General features: G+C 43.8%; 4 protein-coding genes across 4 annotated transcripts; all 4 read right to left on the bottom strand.

The window, feature by feature from the left end:
• Positions 1–224: 224 nt before the first annotated feature.
• LOC139663797 (protein-lysine methyltransferase METTL21C-like) lies at positions 225–3,118 on the bottom strand. Its single transcript, XM_071542542.1, has 4 exons — positions 2,822–3,118; positions 2,004–2,164; positions 1,608–1,725; positions 225–1,033 (listed from the first exon to the last, which is right to left on the bottom strand). Exons 1-4 carry the CDS (start codon positions 2,919–2,921, stop codon positions 612–614), a joined length of 801 nt encoding a protein of 266 aa, XP_071398643.1. The 5' UTR covers positions 2,922–3,118; the 3' UTR covers positions 225–611.
• On the bottom strand, positions 2,995–5,048 carry LOC139663787 (protein-lysine methyltransferase METTL21C-like). The gene is made up of 5 exons (XM_071542528.1): positions 4,929–5,048; positions 4,658–4,798; positions 4,359–4,476; positions 3,077–3,685; positions 2,995–3,011 (listed from the first exon to the last, which is right to left on the bottom strand). Exons 1-5 carry the CDS (start codon positions 5,046–5,048, stop codon positions 2,995–2,997), a joined length of 1,005 nt encoding a protein of 334 aa, XP_071398629.1.
• A 4,271-nt stretch (positions 5,049–9,319) lies between these two features.
• Positions 9,320–12,495, bottom strand: mettl21e (methyltransferase like 21e). Its single transcript, XM_071542543.1, has 5 exons — positions 12,465–12,495; positions 10,948–11,087; positions 10,709–10,826; positions 10,462–10,559; positions 9,320–9,649 (listed from the first exon to the last, which is right to left on the bottom strand). Exons 1-5 carry the CDS (start codon positions 12,490–12,492, stop codon positions 9,320–9,322), a joined length of 714 nt encoding a protein of 237 aa, XP_071398644.1. The 5' UTR covers positions 12,493–12,495.
• Positions 12,496–13,454: 959 nt separating this feature from the next.
• On the bottom strand, positions 13,455–23,721 carry ercc5 (excision repair cross-complementation group 5). Its single transcript, XM_071542540.1, has 15 exons — positions 23,634–23,721; positions 22,904–23,079; positions 22,161–22,276; positions 21,830–21,931; positions 21,327–21,387; positions 21,074–21,217; positions 20,759–20,969; positions 19,205–20,254; positions 18,250–18,542; positions 17,667–17,786; positions 16,391–16,604; positions 15,538–15,682; positions 14,659–14,859; positions 14,487–14,571; positions 13,455–14,188 (listed from the first exon to the last, which is right to left on the bottom strand). The coding sequence occupies exons 1-15, from the start codon at positions 23,719–23,721 to the stop codon at positions 13,625–13,627; spliced, it is 3,570 nt and encodes a 1,189-aa protein (XP_071398641.1). The 3' UTR covers positions 13,455–13,624.
• Positions 23,722–24,007: the final 286 nt, after the last annotated feature.

The following is a 24,007-nucleotide window of genomic DNA, read 5'->3' on the forward strand; positions in this document are numbered from 1 at the left end:
TTGGCTCAAAGATCTGTAGTAAGGGCCAGTCCCAAGATTATAACTAATAACACCTTATAATACTAAGCTGTACATAGAAAAAGCTACTAGACATTATGTACTTTTTGTACATCATGTGCATGCACATTATAGATTTTATTATTGTATCAAACATCAACAATGTGTAACGCGTAAAAAAAAACCTCGTAATTCACATGGTTAAAAATGGGACATTGTTCTATCATTCATGCAGATTTTCTGAGAGATCATTTGATTGTTGGGATCTGGATGTTGATTTGTGATTTTGTTTACAGATGAACAGAAACAGTTTTTTAACTTCATGTAGCACAGATCTGACCTTTGTATTGAGCGTAAACATGGTATCAGACCTGGGCCACATGGAGTTAAAAAAGACTGTCCTTTCCTGTGTAAATCCTGTTTACCATCTGCAGTGCTTTTTTAACTTAACAGGAAGAAGAAGTTCGAACAGAGTGAGGCGTAACATCCAGAGCTTGGTTTCATCTACCCTTTGTATCTTTGCTGTGAGAGCGTATACTGTAAATCTCCATGTACACAAGCTTAGTCAGCAGTGCTGCGTGAAAGGTGTTTCTACTTCTTGCGGAAAGTCAAATCTACCAGATCCCCCTCTTTCTCTCTCTCTCTCCTTCTCTGCAAGTTGCCATGAAGATCTTCATGTCCGTCTCCCCATCTTCAAACAGCAAGCTTGTGTGGAAGGACTTTTTAAAGTTCTCAGTGAACGTCAGATCCGTCTCAAATCTGACCTTGTTGGCCCAGATCAGAGTCGTTCCTGGCTGGCAGAAATGCTTCATGGTGACCAGAAGCTCATCGAGGAAGTCGTGATGATAGACCACGTCAGCCGCCAGCACGTAGTCGTAGCGATAGACGGACGTAGGGTAGGTGCGCTCCAGGTCATGACCCCAGGACAGAGTCGCCACCTGGGGTGTGTACCTGCAGCGCCCCTTGGTGTTCCTCATCACATTGGCCTTTAAGTTACCCAAGACGTCAGGCAGGTCAGTGGCTGTGACTGAAGCTCCTGAACACACAGAATCATGACCTGTGTTATTATTAACCATTAACCAGAATAACATTAACAATGACCTTCTTGACTAGCTTGATGAGCTTGATTCCCTCTTTTGCCTTTTGAGGTATAAATCTTGATTCTTTCCTTCATACTTGGTAAGCAAAGCAGCGCTCCTCAGTCTCATTTATTCTATGAAAACATTAGTAATGTACTCAGGAATTTGAGTAGTTAGGTTTTATGGTATCTTTGCAACAGAAGTCCATTGATTGTAGTGATGCAGGAAAAATCAGCACAGGTGGCACAGGTAAAACCAAGCAATACAGTTAAAATAGATGGTGAAATCATATCATAGGATGCTACATAACAATACGAGCTCACTTCAGCTTTTGTATGAGTGCTACACATAAGCCCTATTCAAGTCCACCAGTCTTTTTTTTTCACATCAATGCACCTGGTGTTTTGTGTGAAATCTTGTGTACGATGCCTTTGCCAAAGTCAAATCAAACTCCTTGCGCATTTCCTGGACTCTGTGATTCTATTCACGTCGGCTTGGCCAAGTTGTGTGAATTGGAGAATGTTTGCTCACCCAGTAGACTGGCCACAACGGCGACCAGACCCGTTCCTGCTCCCAGCTCCAGAACCTGCTTCCCCTGAAGGTTCACCCTCTCCCTGTTGGTGTCCAGGAAGGAACACAGAGCCAGTGCCTGCGGGCAGAGACAGAGGACAAATGATACATCCTGTGTTCCAATGAGATGACAGAAGAGATCTTGTACTGTGTTTTCTCCAGTCAAGTGGGGTTTGGTTTCTGTCATTTAAAACAGTGCTTGCTGGCAGGAAAGCTGTAATGATTTGGTACATATTGGTACAATATGTACCAAATTGGTACAACATATTGGTGAGAAACATAGTATGTAATCTGTGGAACCCACAGTGTCTGTAACCTGCATTGTGGTATTTATTTAATCTTTTCAGAGGTACTCACCGCTGGCCACATCACTGCTCCATAGGAGTCTATGTACTCATAAATGCCAATCTCCTGCCCTACGTAGTAGTAGATATCTTTACCGTTCCTGCCATAGCAGCTAGGAGCCCAGGCCGGCTTCCTCTCCTGCTGCTCAGCTGTCTGCTTCATGTGCTCCTGACCTGTGTAGAGAAGGCTGATCAGATCCTAAACATTTTCAAGTGAGTTTCAGTTCAATTAAATTTAAACTTTATTGTCCCATGAGGGAGGTTTGGTTTGCAGACACAGTTTATAGTAAAAACATGCAATAAGACATATGGTAAAAACAACAACAAAAACCCATAACATAAAAGCATAATAAAACACATGAACATCAGTTGGTGAGACCAGACAAGGGGTCAATAGCTTGATAGTCCAATAAAAGGACACTAAATAAATTGAGTAATCTAATGGCAGTGTGCATACATGAGTCCCTTGTTCTTTTAGGCTACGCTTGAGTTCCAGACCAGAAGTGTCAACTTTGTCAACTTTGCTTAAATCCCAAGTCAGTCTCAAGTCAAGTCCCAAGTCTAAATGTAGATTACCAAGTCAAGTCCATGTCATTAATGTCAAGTCTCAAGTCAAGTCTCATGTCTAAATGTAGAACACCAAGTCTCTAAGATTCGCTAGGAAAATCAAATGCTGGTGTACTGTCTTACAGATTACATCTGTATTTATGACAAAGCAAAGTGAGCTATCAACAAACATTGAATATTAAAGCAGACACTTTTGTTAGTAATGATCGATTTATAGAATATATAAGGTAGTGTGCATTTACACTGATCATGATGATGACTCACCTATAATGTCTTCATCACTGGCTGCGGTGCTACATCTAGAGTCACTGTTCTCTCTTTCATCCTTGTCATCCGCTTCATAGCCTTCATCCTTGAGATCCATTATCTGCTCAGATGACTGACTCCACCTCTCCTCTTCCTCTTTCCCTCCCTCATCCTCATCTTTTCCTTCCTTATCACCTCTTCCTCGGCCCTGTGACCAGTTTTTTGCCTTGAGTACTTCCTTTGCCTCTACTTCATCATTATCATTTTCCTTACCCTTATTGTTTTCTTTATTGAGATAGGGACACTCCTCTTCCATGTTTCCTACCATCTTCTCTTCCTCAGCCTCTTCCTCCTCCTCCTCTCCCTTCTCTTCCTCCCACTCTCCTTCCTTTCCCTCCCTCTCTCCCTCTTCCTCCTCCCTCTCTCCCTCACCTTCCTCCCTCTGTCTCAGCTCATCCTGTATTTCCTCAACCGCATGGCCTTCTCTCTCCCCCTCCCTGCAAGTTGCCGTGAAGATCTTCATGTCCGTCTCCCCATCTTCAAACAGCAAGCTTGTGTGGAAGGACTTTTTAAAGTTCTCAGTGAACGTCAGATCCGTCTCAAACCGGACCTTGTTGGCCCAGATCAGAGTCGTTCCTGGCTGGCAGAAATGCTTCATGGTGACCAGAAGCTCATCCAGGAAGTCGTGATGATAGACCACGTCAGCCGCCAGCACGTAGTCGTAGCGATAGATGGACGTAGGGTAGGTGTGCTCCAGGTCGTGACCCCAGGACAGCGACGCCACCTGGGGCGTGTGCCTGCAGTGCCCTCTGGTGTTCTTGGACAGATTGAGCCTCAACATACTCAGAACATCTGGAAGGTCTGTGGCCGTCACCCAGGCACCTGAGGACCGCAGTTACAAAAAAACACAGAAGGTGAATGGATAGAAAGGACTCTTCCTAGTGTATTATGGTAATTTCCTTTGGTACCTAAAATGGGTTCCATAGAATTTTGATTTTGATCCCAAGAATGTTTCTTGTGGACAGAACATGAGACTGTTAGAATGTTCATCACAACTGCCTCTGGAATGTTTGTTCAAATGATTCTGTTGCCATGGTAACGTACCAGCGTCTCATGGAAATCATTAATTGAATGATTATTTAAAGTTCAAGGCAGTCATATCTCATATTTAGTGAATGTATATTAATGTATTTTTTCTTATTTATTCCATCTACCTATGTCATTTAAAAAATATTTTCCCCTCTAAATACACATCTTGTTGATATCATCAATTTACACAAACACTAATTACATACCATGGGCAAACTTATACTCTGCAGTGGAGGGTATGTATGGGAGCTGATTACGCAGCACCCCGGATCCTTCACGAAGGAGGTACCAAAATACTCTTGTACACTGATTCAGGGAGGGGAGGATGATATTCCTATTTCACTGCTTTGGCAATATTGCTGTGTAACTTTCATGTCAATAAAGCCCCCTTGAATTGAATTGAATTGAATTGAATTGAATTGAATTGGTGATGTCATAATTTCCAATCAGTGCATTTGTGACATACCAAGTAGTGTTGCTACAATGGACACTAGGCCAGTTCCTGCCCCGATCTCCAGGACAGCCTTGTCCAGAAGACTCAACTGTTCACGATGAGTCTCAAGGTACTGACAGAGGGCCAGTGCCTGAGGGCAATAAAGATTATATTATCATTCAGTATTACTATCTAATACTGTGACATTCAATATTATCTTTATGGCAACAAGGATTTCAGTAAAATATCAGTTGTATGTGAGAATACAGTTGTATTTTGAGTTTGGAGGCAAAGAGCACAGGCAGGACAAGCTAAATAAAAGAGCTACTCACCGCTGGCCAGATCATGCCCGCAAAGGAGTCAATAGACTCTTGGATGATGATCTCCTGCCCGACGTAATGGTACACCTCTTTATCAGCCTTGTAGTAGAAACTGGGAGCCCAGGCTGGTCTTCGCTCGCTCTGCACAGCAGACTCGTTGCTGTGTGAATCGTCTGAACAGAAATGAGACAGAGTCACTGGCATCTGTTTGGTCTGAATCAACATGTAGCGCATCTCTGCTCACTTTGATTGACAGCTTGGGAATCTCACCTTTTGCTCCCACTGCTTGGTTCTTTTCATCTTCTTCCTCCCCTGTGTCCTCCCCATTTCCCTCCTCCTCCTCTTCCTCTTCCTCCTCCTCCTCTTCTTCCTCTTCCTCCTCGTCCTCCTCCCCACATATCATGAAATTGTATGATGTGGGCAAAGTATCCATGTAAAACCCTGTTAACTATTGGAGAGACAGATATCAGAAATGCATGCAAAAACAGGGAAAATGGATGGAAAATGGAATAGAAATGCAGCTCTCCCCCAGTGTTCAAAACAAAAGTTTCTACTCACAAATTCTGCTTTGCTTTGTGTTCAGCCTCTCTTTAAACCTCAGTTTGTTAGTGGTCATATCATTTATGATGTTTCAAGTCATATAATCTAGCTAGCCAAGTAGCGAAAACAAATCTCTAATCACCAGACAGCCCTCTAATATGATCACCACTGTGTGCAGTAAACATAGTAAGTAAACATAGTATTCAAGGTCTTGTTAAAATAGCAATCAGTACATTTCTCACCACAACAGCTTCCTCCACCAGCACAATACATTCAAGTTCAAGCCCTTTACCTGCAACCCTTTACCTCCCTGCTGCGTGTTTATATTCCAGAGATTGAGGAGCAATCTGACTGCATCTTGAGATCTCAGACGGCGAGGTTATACAGAATCAGCATCCTGTTGGACACACCCATCATCACCACAAGGACACAACCTATTTTTAGGGGGCTGCCCGTGATATATAAACACCAGCAAGAATGCAAGATACAAGAGCAAGAGCGTGTGCAGATACACACAATAGAACGACAGGCTGAAAGAGAGAGATGAGTCAGTGAGAGACAGAGAGAGAGAGAGAGAGAGAGAGAGAGATTAACTGGAATGTCATGATAGCAACAGCCAGGAAATTTGCTTACAGTGTGGCTGATGGACGTTCCTGTAGGTATTTTCCAGAAGCCTCCACCGTCTGCAATCTCATATTGGTTATAATATGAAGATAAGCTAAAGGCTGTACTGCCTTCTTCTCTGTACTAACTCTATTGAATGATTTGACTATAACTGTATATGATATTGTACCCTTTGCACAAGATTTATCACAAGAACATTTACATTTTGCAAAACTTAAAAAGTTCATAATCTGATTTGGATTGTTATTAATTCAGTGTCACAATTTGTGTGACGTATGATGACATTTTCAGTTTTGTTATCTGACAATGGGCACGGCAGAAGTTGAAAGGTATGCAGCGAGGAGGTCTCATCAGGCCAAAAGCTCGGCCTATTTAAAAATGAGGCACAGAGTTTGGAACTTATCCATGTTGTGTGTGTTTGCTCACTTCGCTGCGATGCCCTCAATTGCTTCACCAGAGATGGTGAAGTAACAGGATAGGGCTGGCGTGTGTGCAGACCCCAAGAAAAGAAGGGGCTCCTGTAACATTAACCTCAATTCAACCTCCCTCCAGTAGATTTTGTCAGCATTTCACCAATAAATATCACCTCTCCGGTTTCTGTTATCGTTACGCTAAATCCTCTCTCCCCACGTCCTAAAACCTGTAACCCCATCCAGGGCTTCTTGGTATTTTCTCTGCCCTGCATAGTCTGGTATGAAGGAGGTGAGAGATGGTTATGGGGAGCTGCTAGTGTGGAGTGGTGAGGTCACTGCCCTGCTCTGTTACATCTGTTGTTGCTGTGGAGCAGCCTTATTTGGAAAAAAGAGAAGAATTTTTCAAGCTTGATGAAAGGCAGCACTGCAGCAACATGCAGGTCATTTATTATCAAGAGATCAAACTGGTGACTGGTGACAAGGCTGGTCTGCAAGGTAGAAGACAATTTCAGTTGTCCAGTATGTCTTTGTCTTGACATGCATGATGCTTTTCTGTCTCTGGCTAAGATAACTTCTCCATTCTTCCTTTATCCACCTCTTCACCACTCCTGTCCTCCTGCAGCCAAACAACACATATCCATCACACGAACAAGATGACAGAGAAAGACAGAGGGCAGAAAATAAACCTGAAAATGTTGGGGGATTTAGAATCATAAATTAGACATGGGATTTAAGAGGTCATATTAATAGCAGGTGGTTCTAACCTAGTTCTCGCAAGTAGATAATCAAGCCAATTGGTTAGCTTCCAAAAACACACAATAATTGTGTGTGAGCAAATGATGGCCCTGTTAGGCTGCTGAAGCAGCACATGCAACATTATGTGGTGGGATGAGGGTGTGATCTGCAAATTAGCAAAGGTGGAAAGACTATTGATTGTTTAATTCAGTGAAAATGTACTCAGGTAATGCTTGTCTTGTGTTGTGCATGTCCCAACATATGTTTGGATTTCCTGAAATTGCTGGATTTGCCACTTTGGGTATGGTCCTTGCAAATAAATTCATCAGTTAGTCTGAGATTGGAAATGTCTAGTTTTTGGTCAAACTAGTGCAGTGCCCGTTCAAAACATGCCTTTTCGGAACGGGCACTGCTGCTTGCAGCTTTCTCGAGAACCGTTCATCCAAACAACTTCACACTCGACACCGCACGTCCTTGGGTCCCCAGCAATACACCCGCCAAGTGTGAAGTAGATCGGACGAACGGTTCTTGAGATATGCAAAGGACACACATACAGAGAGAGATTCCTTGCTTTATAGTACTAGTGCAGTGCCTGTTCAAAATAGGCGTAGGCTATCAGTCGCTTGCTTTGAGCCCCGCTGCTGCACAGAGCGCTGTTCGCTTGTTTATTCAAAGTTTATTAATATTGAACGTGTCGCGTGTCCAATCCGACACTACACGTCTTTGGGTCCCCAGCAATACACCCGCCAAGCGTGAAGTAGATCGGACGAACGGTTCTCGAGATATGCGAAGGACACACATACAGACAGAGATTCCTTGCTTTATAGTATGATGATGATAAACAAAGCTAGAGGTAAAGGTTGCAATGACTGTGATGTATGGTTAGTAACAGGCCTCACTGTACTAATCAAAAAGTATCAGTACTCATTAGTACTCCAATACAGTAACTACTGTACCTGTAATTGATGTGCTACATTCCACCTTTGTAGAAAATGTTAGTCAGTAAACATTGGAGCAAACTTGGTGTTAAGCTACTTTGAGTTAAAGGAGGAATGCAATGGGTCAATTGAAAATGTTTTTTCTTTTGGTTTTCACGTCTACGGTATGTTGTAGTCTTAACTAGTGATTATTAACCTCATGATGTGTCTGCATGGTGTGAGAGGGGAAGCTTTTGTACTTGACAGGAGGTGACGTTACAACACTTTATTTAAAAATCTCTGAAAGAAATGACAACTGAAAAGAAAAAAAAGGTTGGCAATAAAATGGCTATGGGTAGCCAATATTTTGGGGTCCCACTCCTAATTACACAATTAGATATTAGATATAAATTTGTTTATGCCGCTTTTCCACTGCATGGTACCGGCTCGACTCGACTCGGCTTTTTTGGTTTTCCACTGGCCAAGTACCAGGTACCAGGTACCATATTACCTAGTACCTGGTACTTTTTTTCGTAGCACCTCCGTCGAGGTTCCAAGCGGGCTGAGGCGAGCTGAGGCGAAACCAAAGGGTGACGTGAAAACACTGCAGACCACTGATTGGTCAGAGAATCGTCATCGCGACACGGGACGTATATGCTAACATTAGCTACCAGGCTAGCTTACCCTCTTGTGTCGCCTTGAGCAGCCAGAGAGCAGTCTGTTGTCTCGCTGCCTTCAGCCTCTTCTGAAATAAAATCTGTCTTCTTGCTGTGACTAACAGCCACATACCGAGAATCAAGAACACCATCGCTTCGATATCCTCCATTGTAGCTGTGTGTCGCGTTTCATGCAGCGTCGCAGCGTCGCTATGACGACCAGTTTGGGGGGTGGGGCACATTGAGGGGGTACTATCTGCAGTGGAAAACCAAAGTGGTACTACCAAAAGCGAGTCGAGTCGAGGCGAGGCGAGGCGAGTTGAGCCGGTACTATGCAGTGGAAAAGCAGCATTATAAACCATGTCAGTTTCACTTTAAGATCGTTTAGGAAATCTTGAATTGGAGTTTTAATAAGCAAAAACTGGAACAACTTTTAGAATATTTCTCAACCAACATATGAAAAAAATACAGATCACACCTTGATATTGTGATATATTAAGCAAGAAACTCTTGACTATATATCAACCTACAAACATTGCCATCTCCAAAAAAAAAAACAAAGTTGTGGAAAAAAACCCCAAAACATAGATCTACAACATAGCCTACTGTACATAACATTAATAAATAACACCTTCCCGTTCATGAAGAAAATTTCTAAATTTGAGAGGTATCAATTCAGCACCATTCTTTATAAGTTATTACAGTCACTCACACACACACACACACAAACACACACACACACACACACACACACACAGATCCAGAGTCTCTGAGTCTCTGGCTGGCTCTTCAGGCCGCAGCCTCTCCTGAGTGCGGCACGGTCCACTTGTCCTTCCTCCAGCCTCGGTACAGTTTGATACTGAGGCTGGGAAGGTCGTATAGCTCCTCCATGTGGAAGCGTTTCTGGAAGCGCTCCACAAAGCTGTTCTCCGGGTCGAGGCGGAAGCGCATGGCCCACAAGATCTGCGTTCCTTCCTGACACAGGTGGTCGAAGGTGTCCATCAGCTCTTCCAGGTACGGATGGCAGTAGACCACGTCGGCTGCCAGGATGTAGTCAAAACAATGGGTGGCGCGTGGGAAACGCTGCTCCAGCTCCTGGCCCCAGGTGAGCTCAGTGACCTGGAAATAGGGTTGTTGGTGCAAAATCACCAAGGGTTTCAGATTTATTTCAGACCTTTATGTTCTACTCCTGATTTAAAAGGAGAACTCCACCCTTGGATACTCTTACACTGCTATATATCATCAAACTGTGATGTTGAATTTCAGGAGTTATTTTGCAATATGTTGTAAAACCACTTTTTTGGTTGACCCACTTTCCCTCAACCTGCCTCATCTACTTCTACTTAATTTAGTGATTTCCTACATTTCCCAGAATGCCTTTTGACAAGCCCCAGAGAGGTGTGAACTTGTTGCATTCAGCTGTGGATTATACGTGTAGATGAGCAATAGCGACAATGACAGTGGTTTTCCAGTTGAGAAAAAGTGAGTCGCACACCTTACTCAAAACACAACATTGTGGCTGCATTTCATTCTGGTCTATTGAGGCTAATGTCAGTGGAGAAATTGGTATCTCTGCCTCTTCTATGATGGATTTCTCCCTGTGTGCTTGTTGAACGTTGAAGCAAAATGGTGAGTCTAGAAAGAAGCTCTTGATCTTTGATTCTGAGGTGCTGAGACCAAAACCTGACGTTTGGCATTGATGTTTTAAGTAGCTGAAAAATGTTTGCTATCAAACTCCATTGTAGCTGAGCTGGAAATATCTCAATGTGGCATCACGTTGTCTACGTTTAGCCAGTTATCCACGAGAATAAGAAAAATACACCACCAAACACCACAATGGACCCACAAATGCAAAGTACATTGTTTTTGGGTGGATTTTGCCATCAGTACTATGGATACAAGTACCATGCCAAATATTAGCATAAACCTACCTGCGGGATGTACTTGCAACGGTCTCTGGTGTTCCGGAGAACATTGTACCGGAGGTTCCCCAACACATCTGGCATGTCAGTGGAGGTTACCTTCGCACCTGGAGACAGGTGCAGCAGTTCAGAGTTAGAGGGAGTGAGGTACGAAAAGGCTCAGAGAAAGAAGAAAGAGAAAACATGATGGTGAAAGACTAAGAAAGAGGCAGTGGAAGCAAACAACACCAAAACAACACATTGTTTTCGTCAGTACCTAATAGACTGGATACTATGGTGACCAGCCCGGTTCCAGCACCCAGTTCAATCACATTTTTGTCTGTCAGGTTGTACTTGTCACGGTTGGTGTCCAGGAAATGACACAACACCAGAGCCTGTTGGGAGATATTAGAGTCCAGAATACAATTACTGATGAACTGATGACTGATGAATTTAACATCACTAATAAAGACGCTGATGGCACTGCAGCTAAATTATATAAGAGTTTGTGTGTACCGAGGGCCAGAGCACAGCTCCATAGAGGTCTGTGGACTCCTTGATGCGGATCTCCAGGCCAGCGAAGGTGTAGCCCTCCCAGGCCTCCGTGACGATGAGAGATGGACGGAAATGCCGAGCCATGATGGCTTTGGCAAGCTCTGCATCCACAGCAGGACCTGCTATGGCAACCACAGACAGAGAGGCATCGATCAGAGAATTAGTATTTTACTCCCATGGCGTTTCAAAGGCAAATAGTTATGCTCAAAGTGAAAAACAAGTACATCAACAGAACAGGTATCAGTTGAAAATGGCATTGAAATACGCCTTACATCAAACATTACGAGTAGCTTTTTTTTGCATTTCTTGCTTTTCGCTTTCTTGCTCCAAGAATACTCTGTGTCCCTAACTGACTCCCCATTTTGGAAATGCGCATGTGCATAAGTCCCTTTGTGTAGGCCATCAGTATAACTAGCCTGGAGCAAAAACTTATGCCAGAAAACAGGTGGTGTTGCATGCATTGTGGCATGGAAGATTGAATGGATTGCACTGAGTCAACTATGTGTGCAGATTCAGAGCACTCCAATTCATTTTCCATGACACATTTTATTACAAAGCAGCTGTTTTAGGACACAGTTGCCCAAGAGCCTGAAAATGTTGCCCTACGTCTCACTGACTTTCAATACGGAGGAAGTTTCTTCTAGAACCTATATGAAAAGAGGGTCCAGTACCATTTATGGACAGAAAGTCATGGGTCCAAAGTTTCAGTTCCTGACAGACAGGGTTCCCCACAGGCTGCATTCACGGTCCGGCTGAACTAGGCTTGCCTAGACTTATTTCATATCATATAAGGAGGTATCATTTGTTACTATGCTCTATAAATGAACCCCATTTTGGCTCATAAAGCCCCTCTGATCCTGCTTTGTTTGTTTATTTGCAACGTAATCCCAGTGTGGAAGCTCCAGCTATCTCTGAACCAGTGTCAGAGTCAACACTAAATGTTATTTAGAACATCTGACACACAACTTCAGTTATTTCACACCAGTACAGGGAGAAGGTCAGGGGAGCCCATGGAGCAGCAATGAAAAGGTTGACTATATGAGGTTATGGAGTGCTCATGAACTCAGTTTATAGCATTCCTCTGTGTGTGTGTGTGTGTGTGTGTGTTTTAAATACACCTGGCAACAATACACATACAAATGGCTGTTGACTCTGTCATCAACTGACAGAGACAGAGTTGTTTGAAGGAACTTAATATTTCAACACTTACACATGTTAGATCTATGTTGTATGTAAGTTCTGACAAGCTATTCATACCACACCGGTATAGAAGATTTACATTTACATACACATGCATAGGTAAAACAAACACTGCCACCTGTGAAATGTGCAGCACATAGGAAGTTATCAATATGTTAGAGTTAAAGTTTAAAACTGCATAAAAATTATGTGACCTTGTTAAAGGACAAAAAAACAGAATTTGACAAAATTAGCCAGAATTGTCACGGTGTATTATTCAATCTTATTCAAACACTCACCTTCTTCTCCGGTCTTGGAGTCCTCCATGGCCTTGGACTGTTGGGTCTTCGTGTCTGAAGGAGTCTGGGTTCAAGGAGCGCAGGGGGGCAGCAACACACAACCAGAACAGGCTACAAAATATCTTTGGCAGCCAAACTTCCTGCCTTTCTTGGTTTGTGGTCCCAGATTAAGTCCTTTGGATTTGGGACAATCTGGATCTGGGTTTCCAGTAGGTTGTTAGAGGTCTACTTGTGTGGTTTTGAGTTAATGCACCCCCCTCCCCCCTCCACACACAGACTTTTCCTACTCCTTCTCCAATCACCCCACCCCACCCGACCCTCAACCCCACGTCACATTTGTCTCTCCCTCTCTGGGGGATGCTGAAGCCCCCTTCTCATGTACTAAAACCAACTGACAGCAACAGCTGCCCACTGAAACCGATCCGCTAGGGAGCGAGGAGGAATATTAAAGAAATGAGAATAACACCTGGCAGAATGAACACAGAACTCGGTGCAAGTGATAGCAACTGCAGGTAGTTATGCAGGAATAGCTTAATTATTTATTATTTATTAATTATTATCTTAATTTCATGTGTTTGCAAACGCTTCTCTCTGTGTGTGTGTGTGTATGTGTTGGAGGGACTGGTCAGAGGGGTGGAAGCAGTGACAAATGGAGACTGAAATACAGCCTGTGGGGAAACAATCTGTGCAATGAAAAGGACGTGTGGCACTAAAGACTTGCACCTGCCTGAATCTCACTGTTAACACATCGACACAACAATTGACGGGTCTGAGCCAAACTGACATCACTATGGAGTTGAATTACTTCTATTGACAAAACATCACCATAACAATTTTCAATATATTTAAGAAATTCTTGCGGCTCATTAAATGGAAAATGTTGTAGTTCTGCTCACAGGTTACTAGTATGTAAAAAAACATTTTCAGACGCATGGATAGTGTACAAAATAATGTAATATTATAAATACAGACAAACAATTCATCAGTTGTCATGAGTTCAGAAAATACATAATTTTTCCTTCACATTTGTCTCCACACAAGATGTTTATAAATACCAAATATAATATTACAGACATTTCAGAGTTTGAAGCCTCTGTTTTTCCTCCTAATATTATAATTACTGAGACCCAGTCAGAAGTTTCAAGTTCCTACTTCTTTTCTCACAGCTTCTTCCCTCTGCCTCTTCCCCTCCCTCGTGTGCCTCTTGTGCCTCTTGTGCCTCTTGTGCCACGGCCTCGCCGGCTGCCCTCGAACGCAGATCGAGCCGTTACCATGGCAACCTCATTGCCACCATCACTGTCCTCGCCAGAACTGCTGCTGCCTCTGCTCTGCCCGGCCCTCTGCGGGACCGTCTTAGGTTGAGGGACGGCCTTGTTATGGGCTGAGAGGGACTCACTCTCACGGCTGGGGCTGTTGACTTCCTTCAGAGAACTAAGAGGAGACTCAACAATGACCTCTGACCCTAGAAACCCTCCTCCTGCCACAGGCCTTGCATCCATTTCTCCTACTCCTCCTCCAATCTTCTGACTCTGGCTTGCTGCCTTCCCTTTCTTCGATTTGGATGGGGAAAGCATTTCCTCCTCCTCCTCCTCCTCTTCCTCCTGCCCCTCTCCTTCTCTCTCCTTCCTCTTCAGGCAGGTGACCGCGCGGCGGAGTCGCTGGCTGCGGATCGCCTGCCTCTCCTGCTGCTCCATACGGAAGAACGAGTCGATCCGCAGCTGAGTCTGCAGTGAAACAGTGGAAGAGAGCGTGTAAGTGATGGAGGGATACAAACTAATTTTATTTCCTTTTTCAAAACTTCATAGTAACACAGGACACAGACAAGGGAGGGTGATGGAGAGAAAGAGCGAGACAAATACGAATGCTTTGATGAAGGTCCCTGAGACTGAAAGCTCAGAAATAAATAACTGAAACTTGAACAGCCACCCTCTCAGTTGAAATACACTTGATATTTTCTTTGATCCAGCACCTATCTTTTGGATGTGCGTGTCTTTCTTTTGATCTCGATTCTCTCCCCGTTACCTGTTGGGTGTTGAGCTGTTTGAGAACAGGCTGAAGAGTCTCGTCTGTCTTCCGACTGCTCCATCCAAAACGACTCTGACAGAATGTAAGACTGGTTAAGGAAACATGCAAACTACATAACTACATATGTAACACAAAAACACACACGCATGCACACACAAAGAAAGGATATTCTTTGATCAGGTCGAGGTGTGGACGCCCCCAGCTGAAGGAGCTGTCTGATTGGTCGACAGCAGGCTGCATGTAAGCCTGAGCCACAGCAGGGTTGGGGAACCCAGGCTGCAGCTTTAAGTCCCTCAGTTTCTTCTTAACCTTGGAGTCCCGCGGGTCCGACACCAAGCGCTTGTTCTGCTGGGCCTCGGACCACCATTCACTGGAGGAGTGAGACAGCACACAGGAAAACACAATAATCCTTTAGAAATACTTAAAATAATATAGCTGTACACAACACAGAGAAAGAAATCACCAACATTAAATTTCAGAGTGTGTTTGATTTAGCATAGAGGGGCAATAAAAGAAAGTGAGACATAGATGCACATATAGAGTTGGGCTCAATTAGGGCTGCACAATTAATTAGTTGTATATTGTGATTTTAGGACCCTTGCTGTTGCTGAATATGGACAAGTTGCTGCAAAAAGCCCAATAAAATAATTTTGATCCACAAATTATCAACACTGATTATTTGTGATTAATGAGTGTGATCATAATAACAACAAGATAATCTGTTTTATCATCTTAGCCATGATTGTGCAGCCCTGTGTTCAGTTCAGCCTTCATTCAATAATTATGCTATTTTCGGCATTTTTGCCTTATTGAGACTGTCATAGTAGAGAGAGTCAGGAAGGATTAAGAGAGAGAGAGAGGGGATGACATGCGACAAAGGCCCCAAGCCAGATTCAAACCGGGACGTTGTGGTTACATGGTGCTGTGTGTCCCAACTGAGCCACCAGAACTAAGAATATTTTTAATGATGAACGTTTGATTGAACTGAACCTGAATCGACCCAAACCATGAAACACACACACACACACACACACACACACACACACACCTGAACTGTGTGAGTGGTTCCATGCCTGCCCCAGGGAACTCGTTGAGGATCTCCATGCCTGTGACGTAGCCGACTCCCGGGACTCCCTCTGTGTAGTCACTGCCCAGCAGGTAGGCCAGGTTGATCAGCTTGGTCCTGTCCAGACCTGGAGCAGAGGAGGGGGACAGAGAGATGAGACAGGAGACTGAGAGAGAGAGGGAAAAGGAGAGGCGGAAGTGGAGAGAGAGGGGCTGAAGCGGTGTGAACTCCAGCCACTGATAGCCCCGTGTTAATTAGTCATTAAAAGCCTTGTGCACTCAGAGCCACACCAAGGTAGTCTGGTGTGCTTGCTGATAGACCGTCATTCATCGCTGACAGAAACACCTGTCCCTGCTATGTGCTATATAAACTGCTCAGATTAGCGCTGTGGTATCTTATACTAGCACACTTTTAACACCTACCTCTCCCATTTCCACACTCCCAATTGCAATCAACCGGAACCGTAAGACTGGATCTGAACTTATAGTATAGTATAGGAAGAAATGTGCAACTCTGTCAATACATAGACTCAGATAGACAGACAGACAGACAGACACACACACACACACACACACACACATATGTCAGGGCATCCAGCACAAAGAAACCTGTCACTGCATGGTGAAAAATATAAGAGCTCTAATAACTGTACTGAAGACACGTCAATACTTTTTAAGGTCTTAAATTTAGATTATTTATTTTAAGGCTTTTTCAGGACCTGTGGACAACCTGGTATGTGTGAGAGCACACACACACACACACACACACACACACACACACACACACACACACACACACACACACACACACACACACAAAGCTGGTTGGCACTGACCCAGCTGGTTCTGCAGGTCACTGAACTGGTAGTGTTCGACATATTTGCTCTGGCTGAAGAAGTTCTTGTAGACGTGTCTCCCTCCAAAGAGCCAGACGTCCGAGTCGTCGGTGATGGTGCCGTGGGTCTGGTCGGTGCGGTCGAGCGCCGCACACTGAGCCTCAGCCTCCATCGGAGCCACCAGGAACGGCACGCCGAACAACCGCAGCAGCTCCTGGTGTGACAGAGAGGGGCAAAGACAAGATGAACACAAAATCAAAATCAATATACTATATGCAAGGTAACAGAAGCTGACAAGCCTTCTGGTCGTTTGTGTCATGGCTGTATTGTCACTATTATCGCATGTCTTTAATGTGTGATTTGTATTGGAATTTTAAATGGCTGTCATTCACAAATAAAATACTGAACACAGACAAAAGGAGGTAAACAGTATTATGAAATTGTCTGTTTTCTTATTGCTGCTTTAAGTTTATTCACGTTCTGCCTGATGTAATTATGCCAGAGATTAACTGACAAAGATGCTATTTGTTAGGTTTTCAAATAAGAGTTTGACCCTGGTCTTACTTTACAATGTGCATCAGTAAATTTGAGCCTGTTTTTGTAGCTTTAACATAATTTAAATAACCCTCTAATTTCATTAGGCATTAGGGATTATGTCCATGCTTCTACAATCATCTGAGAAATGCCCTCGCTCTTAGCATCTCATTATCAAAACAGGACGGGTGATGGGGGATGGGGGATAAATAACGACCGCACACTTTGTAGGTTTTACAGTGGAGATTTTATGAGGGAGAAAATGCTAAGCGACTGTGTGAGGTGAGTGAGTGACACACACACATGTGCACACACACACACACACACAGCAAAGATGGTGAAATAATACCGAGTGCACGTCATGGCTGTGGGCATGTTTGGCAGAGGCCGGGGTTAAGCCAGAGAGAATGTTATCCCCCACTTTGCCCAAAGATTGACAGACACCTGCTTGGGGTCGTCATATCCCAGTCCAGTCAGTGACAGAGTGGGTGTGTGTGTATGTTTACAAGTTCATTTTATTTTTACAATGATTTTATTAGCTTAGAAGCTCACATTTAAATTATTTGCATTTATTATATAATTGAAATGAGAGCTCTATTTATTATTATTTATATTTATGTATATGCTTAGTGGTGGTGCTGGTACTGTGTGTCTGTGTGTGTAGATGTGTATGTCTCTGTGGTTGTGTGTGTGTGTGTGTGTGTGTGTGTGTGTGCGTGTATATACAGTGTCCTTAATTGACCTGGCTCTCCAGACACATCTGTCCGGTGACGGTGGTAGCCATCCTCTCCTGCTGCTGTTTCTGCTCCTTCAGGCTGCTCTGCTGCGCCTGCAGGGAGCTCTCCAGCGCCTCCAGCTCATCCTGCAGCACAACACAGGCACTGCATCTGCCCCGTCTCAAAGACACTGTATGCACTGTACTACTGAACAGCTGAGCAGAGCCGACGTCTTCAAACACTTCATCCAAAACACATGTCCATTTCTGGTTTGCCATACAGCAGCCGCCTTTAGTGTTACATGAATTGGAAATCTCAACAACAGAGTGGATTCTTGTTTTCTTTTTTTTCTGTTCCAAATCCTATGGGTAGCTTCTGCACATGTACAGCCTATTGTAAAGGCCCAAAACGTAATAACTGACCATATAATAACTTTCTCTAACATAATAAAATCAAAGATAACGAAGCCCATAATGTACTAAAAATCCAATAACGTAATACATTTTTTTGCCCATTTTTGTTGCTGTGGGATCTTGGTAGTATCGGATTTTCACAAATTAAACTGAGTATTGGTATTGATAGTAATATGACATTATTGGAAATACTTACAACATCAAAGTGTTCCCATTCATTGGTGGCAGGTGTTGAGCTAGAGTCTGTCTCTGTGCTCTCCTTCGGCTCCTTCTCTTCAGTCTGTTTCTTTTTCTCCTCTTCTTCCTCTAATGTCAAAGCAACAGCTGGGGCACCGAGAGCCTCGGTCAAACTCTCCTCCCGCTTTTCTTCCTTCTTGTCCCCGGCTTCATGGACCTCAACTGGAGATGCTCCTCCTCTAACCTCTGTAAGTGAATTATCTGCATCGCCTTCTTTTGAGTCTTCTTCTTCTGACACTTCAATGAAGCTTTCTGGGAAAACAAATACAACACAGCACTTCAGTTAACATCTAGCTGTCTAGATGTAGTGCAATGAGAATTGCACTACACCTAGACCTTTGAAATTGAGGAACCTGCGTTCCTCAATTTCATGGTATACTTTAACAAATGACCTGTTAATATAAAGTTAGCAAAATTATTATAACTAGGCATTGTGGAAATGTACGCCCTTTGAAAAAACTCTTCCTCTGTCAACAGAATCAAACAGATTTAGAATTCCAGTCTACTTCCTGGTGTAAATGATGTCACCTACCCCCGGTCTTTAATGAATGCTCTGATTGGTTGACAATATGCATAGTTATTCAGGCATCCCACAGTCTGTCAGACTGTAATCTGCCAGCTACTTGCCTAACTAGCCAAAATCTCTGTGCCTCCATTGTTGCTGGGTGCCGCAGTTCCAACACTGGATATTTATTCCCCAAAGACAGAAATGTTAGCATGCAGTGGATGGCACATCAAAGTGGTTGTTAGGCTCTCACTCAGTCCTAAAAGCTTTGTACCATCTAAACATCAAAAACCGAAACAAAATTCTGCTCTGTGTGTTAGAAATCAACATCAAACTTTTACTGACTGAGTTGAAATCATTGCACAGGATCTTTAAAATGTAATGAGTGAGTCTGTTCTATAATTGCTACCTTCTGAGTCACTCTTCTCGCTGTCCTCCGTCTTCACACTTCCTCCATTCCTCTCCTCTAGTACTTTGACCGTCTCTTCACTCCTCTGCTCTGACGGTAAAGGATGGGTTTCAGTCTTTAGTTCTGCATTGAGAGGTTCTCTTTGTGGTTGAGCAGAGAGGTTGACAGAGAAGGGCCTTTGATCGGAGGCAGCTCCCTGAGACTGATGTGAACGGTCCGCTTGATTGTGATCCAGGCTCTCTCCGATCCATCCATGTCCTAATTCTCCTCTGTCCAGCTCTCCCTTTTTCTCCCTCTTTCCTCCACTCGTCTCTGTCAACTCTCCTCGCTTCATCTCCTCTTCTGACTTCATCCCTGCTTCTCTCTCGCTCTCTGCCTCTTTTTCTCCGTCAGATATCCGACTGTGAGGACGCTCTAGTGCTACGGAGCGAAGTGCTCTATTTCTCTGTCCAATCACCTCCTCCATCTCTTCTTCAGAACTACTGACCAACACAGTGTCTTTCACACATACAGTTTGGCCTAACTGGTTCCCCTCAAAACCAGAATTCCCATTAATAAATTGCGGTTCATCATCGGCTTCTCGCTCTTCCTCTGAGCTGCTGATGACCAATCGTGGTGCGGGATGCTGAACATGTGGCGGCGACTTGGTGGGCGAGCTAACAGTTAGAGTGCCGCTTTCAGCTACGCCATCGTCCTCCTCAGCCAGAGCTCGTTGGATGGCCAGTAGGGTGCGAGGGGACACACTGCCCCCCCTCTTCTCCCGGTCCGTCTTCTCCTCGTCTGAACTGTCACTCATAGCGACCTGGATGGCCTTGAGCGTACGAGGTGAGGGGGGCGACGTGTCTCCCCGAGAGGAAAGAGAAGGTTTCGATACAGAGGGTTTGGGGTCTGAAGAGGAACCCCCCGCTTCCTCCTCCTCCTCCTCACAGACGGGACGCCACAGGGGCTTGGGTTTATCCGCTCCGCGTCTCCTGCGGCCTGACAGGGGGCCTCCAGACCAGGGCGAGGCCACAGGCTGGCTCTCTGGAGCTTTCTCACTCTTCTTGGAGCCTGAGGAGCAAAAGCCAAGTGTTGTTTTACATGAGGAAACACAGACAAGTTTCACACTTCTAGATTTATGCCTCTTCCACCTGATGAAACACCAGGGATGGGACGATTTGCTTATCTAACGATACGATTCAATACACGATATGAGGTTCACCATTCGATACAACCAGGATACGATGTAATAAATAAAAGTTCAATGACAACAAAGTATAACTGTGCAGAATTATGTTTATTTCTGAGCCACAAATCTTTCTAGCGATGGCATTGGCTTGCTAGAAAATAAAAAAAAACAATTTAAAAATGTCATTACAAAGAGAAAATAATATAATTTAGATGGAGAGCTTGTGAAATTGTGATGGGCAAGTCGTCTCATGAATACTACAGCAAAATAAAATGTAGCTAATATCACAATTCATTTTTCTATTGCGATATATTGAATTTCAATATAACGTCCCATCCCTATGAAACACTGTTGACTATGCGCTAAAATAAACGAATCTAACTCACCTTTAACAAGGATATAGTGAGCATTGTCTTCTGAAACCAATCTACGTGACTCCACACTGTGACTGTCCTGGTCCCCGTCCTGTTCGTAGAGCTGTGGAGCGCCGCCGACGCTCCGCTGGCTCATCTCTCGCTCCACACCCTCCAGACGCTGGTTCAGCTGGTTCCTCTGCAGCAGGCCGGCCAGCTGGTACTGGGAGAAGTCTCCTGAATGCTATGGGACAAATGACAGGGAATTACTGAGGAAAGCAGGGAATATGTCTGCATGTCTGTCTGTGTGTGTGTGTGTGTGTGTGTGTGTGTGAGAGTGTACGGTACCTCTGGAGGCTTGTGGTACATGGTTCGGCGTCTTTTGGCAAACTCTTTCATGTCTTTGAGGATCTCATGTTTCATTTCAGGAGGCAGGGAGGCAAACTCCTCGGAGTTGATGTCCACCGAGTTGGGGTTTTCATACATTTGCCCCTGAGACACAGTAAGAAATCTGGCTTTAAATATCAGTTATCAAACAGCACTATCATATAAAGTAAACTCTCTTCATGCCATAGATTTCAATTTGGTGTAGTAATTTGACCTGGTATATGTGATAATTTTCAGCCATCTCCTCCCACTCTCTCTCTTCCTCCTCTTCTGAACTGTAGGGACAAAGGAAAGGGCACAGCAAAAAAAACAACAACATGATTTTCCTCATGTTTTTTCTACACGTCATTCAAAAATGGCCACAAGCTCAAACTCTCGCCCTACTGATACATTTAGGATCTGTGAATTTCAAAGCGGGGGTCTGTGGACCTCTAAGAAATCTCCAAGGCGTCCCAGTAGAGCCCCGGGCAAATGAAGAACAGTTGTTACGGCATTTACTTGTTAGCGCAAGAGTCACATTTTATCTATCCTCAGCCAAATTTGGGGGTTTTCTGTAAGAAGTCTCATTTGTGATTACTACAGCAGAATAAAATGTAGCTAATATCGCAATTCATTTTTCTCCCCTATGACACGTATTATTGTGATATACTGACTTTCCATATATCGTCCTATCCCTAACAATGACTAGTAAATCATAACCCTTCTGTGGCCTCTGACCTGTTTTTGTCCTTCTCCTCTGCAGGTGGCAGGGCCGGCAGAACGTAAATGTCGTCCACCTCATCTCTCCGCACACTGGAGATGCTGGGAAGAGGATCCTTACTGTGACAGAGAAAAACAAGAGGGACAGTTCAGACACAGCCAGTGGGAGCCAGTATTTAGACAGTGCGAAAGTAGCGAGGAAGACAGAGTCCGGAGAAACAGGAGAGGAAGCTCTGTCAGGATTTGTTCCTCGGCCAGAGGGGGATTTAACCACTCAGCTATCTCCGGAGACAGTAATCGTGTCTATTCTTTGTCATCTCTCTACCCGTTTACTTTCCCGGGCCCTTACCTGCGGTCTCCAAGTGCAGCTTTGATGGCTTGTCTCTTGAGGAACGTCTTGAGGAGTTTCTCGTTGGTCTGTTTGGACTCACGGCTCAGCTCCTCCTTCCTCTGTCTCCTCAGAGCCTGCAGGAGAGCCGCACCCAAACTATGTTAACAGCAGGGAATTACATCCTCGTTTACCTGTATCAGCTATGTAACGCTTTACAGAAATAACCAATATGTGTTAGTTTGGAAACCAGGTGTGAGGACTCGAGTCACATGATTTGGACTTGAGTCAGACTCCAGTCACAATTTTAATTGCTTGAGACTTCACTTGACTTGTACTTTGATGACATGAAAAGGTTTAGAAAGACTTGACAAAAGATCTTGTGTTTGTGTAAATGACTTAGATTGAAAGTTATGAGATTTGTTCCACCATACAACTGAGTTTAAATTCTGGTTTCTGAATTTATACAAAATGACTGAATTTATTGCATTTAAACTGTTTATAGAAATCAAACTCACTTAACTAGTTTTTATCCTATTAAAGCGATATTGCATTGAAAATATATTTTGTATCTTTAAGATATTAAATTGATACTCTTGATTTGTTCTGACTTGACTTGGTAATCTACATTGAGACTTGGGACTTGACTTGAGACTTATGCCTCAAGACTTGAGACTGACTTGGGACTCAAGGAAAGTTGACTTGGTCAGACCAGGAAAGTGTAAAAGAGACCAGTTACATGAATCAACAGCTACTGTACCTACCAGAGTCTGCTTCTTCAGCAGCGGTGCATCCCCATCAAACACGAAGACCGGTCTGATGCGGAAGAAGAGCAGCTTGCAGACGCGGTTGAAGAGTGTGAGGAGGTGAGCGTTTTGAACACTGTTCCCTTCGCGGTCCCTCACCCCCTTCACAGCCTGGTTCAGCCATATACTGATGTCTGGAAGCCACTGGTTAAGGTCAATGCTATGGTTTCACACAAGACAGTTTTACCACTCTAGTAAAAGACTAAGAGAGAAAGATGGGAACCTCCACAAATCACAGAAGGGAGGGAGGGAGAGAGAGAGAGAGAGAGGCTCAATGTGTTATTTGGAGAAAATGAAAAAATTATCAATCTTGCTGCAAAGTTTGGATCTAAATTGAGAAAATGTAGATATTGAGGATGATTTTGTGCTCCCCATCCCTACCAATGTCCTGTATTGTTATACATTGACTTCATTTATAATGAATGTATTGAATTGCTTTTATTTGCTACTATTCTTTTAAATGCTATTGTTGTGTAGACGAATGTTTGTCTATTATCCATTATTTATTTGGCTTTATCCTTTGCAAATGCTTTGGCAACATAGATCCTTTCTGTCATGCCAATAAAGCAGACTTGAATTTGAGAGAGGGAGAGAGAGAGAGATTGAGAGTGAGAGAGAGAGAGAGAGAGAGAGTAACTGGTATGTCATGATACCAACAGAGAGAGAGCGCGCACCAAGTTTAGGATACCCACAGCTAGGATCTTTCCTTCCAGTGTCTCTGGGTTGATGGGCTTCCCTGTACTCTCCAGTAGCCTCCACAGTCCGTGCACTCCCATGATTACTGCGAAACAGCATCAAAAATAACCCGAAATAAATATTAAAACACACGTCAATAGCTTAATTGTGCATAGCCAGTTTGTGCATCTACTCGAAGCAATTTTGTACCAACCCAGGGGAAGAGTTCAGTGGAAAACATGAAGCTGAACAAAAGTGCCACTTTTCACATCGGTGGTAACCGTATTTTTGTCCGTAGAGCAGACATTAACTACATCTGAAGGTTCCGCATTGGTTACGCCGGTTATATTCAGCTGTTACACCTTAAGGCTCCGGCTCCGACGTTCT

The sequence above is a fragment of the Centroberyx affinis genome, unplaced genomic scaffold (assembly GCF_046629955.1).
Source record: "Centroberyx affinis isolate AG114_WGS23_722 - 3 ecotype Tasmania unplaced genomic scaffold, CSIRO-AGI_Caff_v1 ptg004122l_1, whole genome shotgun sequence".
NCBI lineage: Eukaryota > Metazoa > Chordata > Actinopteri > Beryciformes > Berycidae > Centroberyx > Centroberyx affinis.